The 8,956-nt window shown below is 43.1% G+C and overlaps 1 protein-coding gene across 1 annotated transcript; it reads right to left on the reverse strand.

Moving 5' to 3' along the window:
* Positions 1–562: 562 nt before the first annotated feature.
* LOC122754821 (gastric inhibitory polypeptide) lies at positions 563–6,952 on the reverse strand. Its single transcript, XM_044003272.1, has 4 exons — positions 6,867–6,952; positions 5,174–5,320; positions 3,591–3,680; positions 563–650 (listed from the first exon to the last, which is right to left on the reverse strand). Exons 1-4 carry the CDS (start codon positions 6,950–6,952, stop codon positions 563–565), a joined length of 411 nt encoding a protein of 136 aa, XP_043859207.1.
* Between the last annotated feature and the right edge of the window lie 2,004 nt (positions 6,953–8,956).

Raw genomic sequence — 8,956 nt, forward strand, 5'->3', positions numbered from 1 at the left:
TATCTCATTTTTCTAGAATGCTCTCATAGGTTCATAGATTGAAAGGGACCTTAGCAAAAACAGAAGCATTTGGTCTCCAGGAGATGCTCAGACACAGTTAGAGAAAGACAGAGTACTTTTGGGGGTTTTTGGAGGCAAAGATAGGACAAACAGGTGGCCACAAACAAGTGGCCATGATGTAAGCCAATGCTAAAAGAACAAAATACACGATGGGCGATTTATGGGATAATATGATAAAGCGTGGGTCAGTGGAAGGAGTACTTAATCCAAAGTGTCACATATATAGGCAATAATCTTCTACTGAGTTTGCCTCATCGGCACAATTTGGGAGGAAAAGAGGAAGAAACAGAATTTCACCCTAGTGGACCCCTGCATCATTGATTTAGAGCTGGATGGGACCTAAGAGGTCACTGAGTCCAAATCTCTTATTTTACAGAGGGATGAGGCACATAGGGGTGAACATTTGAATCCAAGTCTTCCTGATGCCAAGTCCAGTACTCCATCCACTACTCCATGCTGCTTCTAGTTAAGGGAGACCCTAGAAACGAATTCCTTTCCCACCTTAAGACAAAATCAACCACGCCAGTGCCAATTCCTTCATTCTCTTGTTCTTAGGATCCTCAGATGGGAAAGAATCTTTAAAGAGGGAGCTGCAAAGGAAATAACCCAGAGGTCAGGAAAAATGTTCCATCCTACTTTTTCTTCTTTCTCCTTCCCTTCCTTCAAAAGGCATTTACTGAATACATGCTATTTCTGTGAGAGACAAGAAGGAAGGCAGGAACTGTTTCACTTTAACTTGGTATCCCCAGTGCTTAGTCAGGTGCTGAATAAATACCTATAGACTGATTTGATTGACATCTCTCCTTAAGAAGTTTATAGAGAAGATAAGTACTCCATGTGTGATCTTAAGAAAATTTGAGTCTCAGTCCTTCATCTGATCATGAACTTCTGTTATCATTCCATCTTTCCTTATGCTGTACAACCCCTGGCTCTGTTTATTCTTTATCCTCACTGTGACCTCTATTTCCTTCATTCCTCAATTCTTCTTTTGTAATGAATTCATTTTCTTTTTCTTTTTTTTTTCTTTTTGGTGAGGCAGTTGGGGCTAAGTGACTTGCCCAGGGTCACACAGCTTGTAAGTGTTAAGTGTCTGAGGCCAGATTTGAACTCAGGTCCTCCTGACTCCTGGGCTGGTACTCTATCCACTGCTCCACCTAGCTGCCCCCATGAATTCATTTTCAATTGAATTGTGAGATGTTGAGAGCATCCTATTGTGGGGTGAAAAACAATGTGAATGTGTACATTTAGCAGGAAGGACAGACGCAGGTGACTAAGAAGCCCTTGGCTTGTCCTCTGCTCCCCAGGACTGACTCAAGAAATGCTTTTGGCAGCACTTCAGCAGCCTTGCAGTACCTTAAGTTTCTCCTCTTAGGAAAGGCAACAATTCACCATTTTCTTTCTGTTCCTTTCATGTACAATGGGGGTATGTTAGTCCTTGGCCACACTTCTTAGTCCTCCGATATAACAAACATCTCGAAATCAATACTGCTCACTTCTTTTCCAGATTCCCCCCCCCAATGACTTTATCCTTTCTTCCCTATTTCACCACTTGGTGAACCAACTCTATACTGTTCTCCACTTTTGAAACCCTTGTACCTTTGTCCTGTTCCTAATCATGATGATGCCTTGCCTTGGATTACTCCCACCATCTGCTTCCTTGCTTATTGGGCCTACTGAACTTGTATGTTAGCTAATCATAGCTGGGCCCTTATTGCTACAAGGTAAACATTCTATTGCTCCCTAAGTGATCCACCATTCCACTCTCCACAGCAACTATTCATAATATTCTGGTCTCTCCTCAGTCCTTTCATGGCACCCCCTCCCTACCCTCTCAGCTGAGGACTTCACATCATTTACAAAGAGCTCCCCTTTCTCCCATCCTCTTTTTTTGGCCAGGCAATGAGGGTTAAGTGACTTGCCCAGGGTCACACAGCTAGTAAGTGTCAAGTGTCTGAGGTTGGATTTGAACTCAGGTCCTCCTGGATCCAGGGCCCGTGCTTTATCCACTGCGCCACCTAGCTGCCCCCATCCTCTTTTTACAACATGAAATTCCCTCTACTCTCTCCTTCATTCTGATCTCAGATGAAGAGGAGGCCCTTCTCTTGCTAAGGCAAACCCCTCTACTTGTGCCCATGATTCCAATCCCCTCCAGCAAATTACTCTATCAACTCCATTCTGTCTTAACTTTAGTTATTTATAATTAGTGCCCCTCCTCTCACTTTCTTCTCAGCCCCCTATACAATCTGGCTTCTGACTTCGTCATTCAGCTGAAACTGTCCTCTCCAATGTTACCAATAATCTCTTAATTGCCAGATATATTGGACTTTACTCAATCTTCCTCTTTCTTCAGCTTTCTTGTAGCACTTGGCACTATTAGTCATCCTTGCTTCCTGGATACTGTCTTCTCTTTGAGTTTTCGTGACATTTCTTTCTCCTTATTCTCCTATCCATTTGACTACTCCTCGGTCTTCTTCTCATTTATCATCTGTATCATGCCCATTAACTGTGGTTGTTCCCCAAGACTTATCCTGGGTCACCTTATCTTTTTGCTCAGTGCAAAAAGCTCTTATTTTGTGATCCTCTCTGCTCCAAGTATCAGCTCTATGCAGATGATTCCCAGCCCCTAATCTCTCTACTGAGCCTATAGTCATGAATCTCCAACTCTCTCTCTCTCTCTCTCTCTCTCTCTCTCTCTCTCTCTCTCTCTCTCTCTCTCTCCCTCTCTCTCAGGGTTAAGCCCAGGGTTAGTACACACTTAGTAAGTGTCTGAGGCTGCATTTGAATTATTCAGGTCCTCCTGACACCAGGACTGGTATTCTACCCACTGTGTCATCTAGCTGCCCCATCAACTGCCCCTTAAACATCTCCCATCTGGATATCTCATTGGCATCTCAAACTCCATGTGTCCTAAACAGAACTCATTATCCCCCCTCCCCCAAACTCTCTACCTTTTAAACTTCTCTATTATGGTCAAGACCACCATCTTTATAGTTACATAGACTTGTAACTTCAGTTTCATCCTAACTCCTCACTCTCACCCCACATATGTAATCTATAGTAAAATCTTGTTGTTTCTACCCTCACAATGTCACTTGTATTTATGTATGTATAATATGTATATATCCACACACATATGTATAAATGCATATAGCCCTCTTTAGACTCACGGAAACATAACCCTAGCTCAGGCTATCATTACATCTTGCCTGGCATTAGCTTTTCTCAAATCTCCCTTCCTCAAGCCTCTCCTCTTTCTTCTACATCATCCTCCACTAAGCTGCTAAAGTGATTTTCCTTTTTAAAAATGTGAATATGACCATCTTTGGCTCCTTCTTACCCTATAATCAAATATGAAGTACTGTTTCACATTTAAAGCCTTTCATAATGTGGCCCCTTCCTATGCCTCTAGTCTTCTTACAACCTGGTTCCCTTCTACACAAAATTTAGTCATAAAGATTTTCTCCACCCCCAATCACACCCCGCGATCTCCCATCTTTTGTTCTTTCCTTTCTACAAGAGATTGACCTCACCTCCAGTTTTCCATGTTCTTCAGGTTCCAGTTGGCTTGGTTGGCTAGTCCTGTGCTGTCAGCTTTTCTCTCAGTGATGTTGTGTCTCCAACTGTCAAGACAAATATCAGAGAGTGCATGAAACTGAGTTTTGCCATTTAGGAAGGAAGGGATGACTTTAGTCCAGTGGCTTTCAAGGCCTTTCAGAGCCCAATACCTCTGTCTCCCACTCATAAACTTCTATCCCTCTTTACCCAACCAATTCTCCAATACATTTTGCTGCTCCAGGCATTTTCCTATGGCATTATATTCTCATCAATACATTTTAAGATTGTTATCACTACTCAAATTTTGGGGGCCTCCAAAGAGGACACCCTCCATTACATTAAAACTTGTTTTGGGGGGCAGCTAGGTGGTGCAGTGGATAAAGCATTGGCCTTGGATTCAGGAGGACCTGAGTTCAAATCCAGCCTCAGATACTTGACACTTACTAGCTGTGTGACCCTGGGCAAGTCACTTAACCCTCATTGCCCCACAAAAAAACAAAAAAAACAAAGACTTGTCTTGAAGAGTGATGAAGGAGAATACTTGAGCATAGATATTGATTTATCCTCTTTCCAAAGTCTGTTGCCATTACAAAATGGGAGAGTGCTGCCCCTCATATTGCCTCAAGATCCTTCTTCTTCCTGATACATATATCTGCAAACTCCTGAGGCTCCAATATGCTTTCCCTTCAAAAGTGGTGACATAGATTCAGTATTGAAAAATCAACATGAAAAGAAAAAAGAAAAATCACCATGGCCCAACCCGGAAACTCTAAGCTGTAACTAAAGTGAAGTGGATAGGGCTCTGATCTAGGGTGTCTTTAGAGAATTACTGACAACACTATGAGCTCTAAGGGCTAGATCAGTCCAACTGGATACAAGGGGATTAAAAGGATGGAAATAAAAGGAGCTGAAAGGGGAGGGAGAGATAACTCTAGGGGGAAATTATAGAAGTATTAGGCCTGGCAAGATATTGCAAGGAAAGTGAGAGAACTGAGGCTGGAGTGAAAGAGAATTTAGAATTTACAAAAATTAATGTTAACATTTTTTTAAAAGAAGAAAGAAAGGGTCAGTTAGGTGGCACAGTGGATAGAGCACCAGCTCTGGAGTCAGGAGGACCCAAGTTCAAATCTGGCCTCAGACACTTGACACTTACTAGCTATGTGACCCTAGGCAAACCACTTAACCCCAATTGCCTCACCCCCCCAAAAAAAAAAGAAAAAAGAAATTAGTAAACATTATTTAAAAAAAAAAGAGGGGGCAGCTAGGTGGTGAAGTGGCTAAAGCACTGACCTTGGATTCAGGAGGATCTGAGTTCAAATCCAGCCTCAGACACTGGACACTAGCTGTGTGACCCTGGGCAAGTCACTTAACCCTCATTTTCCCACAAAAAAGAAAATAAAAGAAAATAAAAGAAAAAAAAAGAAAAAAGGGAGAGGGAGAGGGACACTGTGAGAAAGGAACTGGAAAATGCTAGGGGAAAAGGAGGCACCTAGAGAAACACTGAGATGGAGGAGCAAAGATTTAGAGGACCCCAGGAAAGAGAGGAGAAATAATTCACTTGTTTTTCTTCCCCTTCTGGGACAGCAGCCAGTTCACAAAGTCCTGTTGCATGATCTTATCCATGGTGATGCTGTAGTCACTAATGAAGGTCCCCTCTGCATAGCGCTGTCCTCGAGCCCAAGGGCCACCAACTTTGGGGTGAGGCCTAGAGAGTAAAAAGAGGAAGAAAAAAAGCCAGTTGTTGAGGGAGGGGGGTGAGGATGGGAAGAGAGGGAAGGATAGGAAATAGAATAGAGAAAGGAACAGGAAGAGAAGAAAAGGGAACAGATCAGGAGAAGGGAGAGAAGAGGGAAGAGAAGATGAGAGAGGAAGAAAGGACAGGGGAAGGGAGAGAAGGAAGGAAAGGGAGGTCAATAACAATCAGGAGAAGGTATATTCATAACACCTCAGGAAGAGGCATTAAAAACAAACTGAGGGGCAGCTAGGTGGCAAGTAGCCTTGGATTCAGGAGGACCTGAGTTCAAATCCAGCCTCAGACACTTGACACTTACTAACTGTGTGACCCTGGGCAAGTCACTTAACCCTCATTGCCCCACAAAACCAAAACCAAAACCAAAACAAACTCAGCTCATTTTACAGGATATATGTATGTTTTCATGGCCCAGATACTCTGTCAGGGATTAGTGATATAAATGGAGCTTTACTTTCAACATGTGGCTTTGCTTACAGTGGGAGCTGAGACATGGGCAGGAGAAATTAGCAGTAAGTGGGGCCTGTCATATAGGCTTCTCCCTTCCCCTCATGTTGAATCACTCCCCTGATCCCCTATTGTTTCAGCTGGGGGCTATAAGGAGTTGCTATATAATCTCAGAAAGAAGAATGTTTTTCAGCAAGAAGCCAGAGTATCTCTCCAACCCAGTTTAGTGAGTCTGAGGTTCTTCTGATCACCCCTGCCATTATCCTCTTGCCCTACTCAGCATCTTGATGCAGTCAGAATAACAGTCCATATAGAACTGCCTCTTAAAGTCATATCTCCTTACCTCTGGGAAGGCAACTCACCACTCTACCCCATCCAAGAAACAGAAAGTAGATGCTAGCCAAAAGTTCTGCAAGAAGGGATATGCTGGTTTTGCTTAGTCACGTGACTACCAGAAAGTTCCCCCAAATGTCTATGCTTTGGCTGCATCCCATAGGTTTTGGTATGTTGTCTCATTATTGTCATTTTCTTGGATGAAGTTATTGATTATTTCTAGGATTTGTTTTTTGACCCACTCATTCTTTATGATTCCAATTGATTTTAGTCTACCTTTCCATGGCTCTTTATTACATATAATTTTTATTACATCATGATCTGAGAAGGGTACATTTACTATTTCTGCCTTTCTATGTTTGACTATGAGGTTTTTGTGCCCTAATACATGGTCAGTTTTGGACTATGTGCCATGTACTGCTGAGAAAAAGGTATATTCCTTTCTATCTCCATTCAGTTTTCTCCAGATATCTATCATATCTAACTTTTCTAACATTGTATTCACCCCAGATGTCTATTCTCAATCGTCCTAGCTGTACCCACTCTGGCTGTGTCCTCTGAGGAAGCAGAATGGTTTAATTACCACCCTTCAGACACCTTTGCTAGCCACTTCCTTGGGTTTCTTTTGTCACACAGCCAGAGAGGTGTCTTTGAGGAAGCTCAAGATGGAATCATTCCTCTAGTCCTTCTCTCCATCTTATCAAGCAAGAGATACCTTTACCTGAAGTGAGCCTCCTCCATGGCACTGTTCACCATTGCCAAGAACAGAGGCAACAGCATCAGAGAGAAGGCCTTGACTTTCATCATCTTTCCAGTCCTGTTTGCTGAGACAAGAGAGAAGGGCTGAGTTAGTTGAGCAGAGCTGTGCTGAGAATGGGGCCAGTGTGGTAGCTATGGCCTTATGTTGTTGTTTGTCCTTCATGCTCGAAGAGGACCACAACATTGGGGTGATGTCATGGCTTGCACTGAATTCAATTTAAGTGAGGGAGGGTTGTGCAAAGTCACCAACCTCACTCTCTCCTCCAGAGCCATCTGGGTCCAGTGACAAGATCTGTATCAGGATGACTAGAGATGGCCCCGGATGTTTAAGGCAATTGGGGTTAAGTGACTTGCCCAGGGTCATACAACTAGTAAGGGACTGAGTTCTAATTTGAACTCAGGTCCTCCCAACTTCAGGGCTAGTGCTCTGTCCACTGTGCCACCTTGCTACCCCAATGGTCTTTTGGAGGAGTTAGGGTAAGAAGAGCAGCAGAGCCTGGGTTAAGCCTAGAATGGGGGGGGGGGGGGATTTCCTGTCTGGATCTGTGATTTCACAGTTGTAGAGGCTGTAGGTATAGGTGGGGAAACCATCAATGCATATCAGCAACTATTAATTTTAGTCTGAGAGACTTTCCTGAATCACCAAGAGTTTAAATGACTTGCTGAAGGTCTCACAGTCAGTGTCAGAGGCCAGAGGTCAAGAGACCCAGAGACTCTGGGGTCAAGATTACCCTCTACCAGGGCAGCTAGGTGGCACAGTGGATAAAGCATCAGCCCTGGATTCAGGAGGACCTGAGTTCAAATCTAGTCTCAGACATTTGACACTAGCTGTGTGACCCTGGGCAAGTCACTTAACCCTAATTGCCTCTACCCTAAAGACTGCCATTTTTAGTGCTGAGAGAGACAGTCTTATTTTCTATCTAGAGGCAGAAGTAGAAATGGTTTTAGGATTCTAGATAGCCCCTAGTTACTATATTCTATCTTATTTTATCTTATCCATTCCCCAGCCTCAGGGACCCACCTTCTCTTTTGGCTTTCCATAGGCACCTAGATGGCACAGTGGATAGAACACCAAGCCTGGAGTCAGGAAAACCTGAATTCAAATTTGGCCTCAAACACTTACTGGCTATGTGATCCTGGGCAAGTCGCTTAAACTTGTTTGCCTCAGTTTCCTTATCTGCAAAATGAGCTGGAGAAGGAAATGGCAAACCACTCCAATATTTTTGCAAAAATATCTATCCATCCATCTATCCATCCATCCATCCATCCATCCATCCTAAATGGAGTCACAAAGTCACAAAGACTTGGACACTACTGAAACAACAAGAAGATAAGTATTCTTCTTACCTCAGGGTTTTTCTGAGTCTGCTTTGGAAATCTGTTGATGACTGCTGAACTCCAATCCCTTTATATTCCCTAAATATATAGGAACTGATTAGATTAAAAGCTTCTTATCAGAAGCTGTCAAACCCAGTGTTTACACTATCTACAAGCCATTTAACACTTAGTAAACCTTCCCTTTCCACCTGAATTATACTAATTGGTCATTAACATTTGAGTTGACTATACTCAACCTTTCCCAGACTAAAGTGGCTCATTTGAAAATGTTTTATGAAAGCATAAAATAAGAGGTTGTAAAGACCTTAAATGGGGAGGTGAAGGAGGGAGGCCACCTTCTCTTCCTTTTCTACTCTTGGCCTCTTTTCACCCAAGAAATTTTTATATGACCCTGGGTTTATGGGTATATAAAATAGGTATACATATCCTTTTCCTGTTACCAAATTGTTTGCGACCCCCACATTCAGTTATGGGATCCCATATGGGGTCGTGACTCAGTTTAAGAAGCCAGCATGTGGAGGATAATGGGGATGAGGTGGGTGGGTGGGGCAGGGATGACACTGCTTACTTTGTTGAGAGAAGGGTACAGCAAGAACTTACCCAGCACTCCCTCTAGTCTCTATCCTCACTAATGTATCTTTCACATAGCTGCTGAAATAATCGTCCTACATTTTGCAGCGATCAGCTTAGCTCTTCTCAGCAATACGATGATCC

Source organism: Dromiciops gliroides, chromosome 4, assembly GCF_019393635.1.
Source record: "Dromiciops gliroides isolate mDroGli1 chromosome 4, mDroGli1.pri, whole genome shotgun sequence".
In the NCBI taxonomy this organism is placed as follows: Eukaryota; Metazoa; Chordata; class Mammalia; order Microbiotheria; family Microbiotheriidae; genus Dromiciops; species Dromiciops gliroides.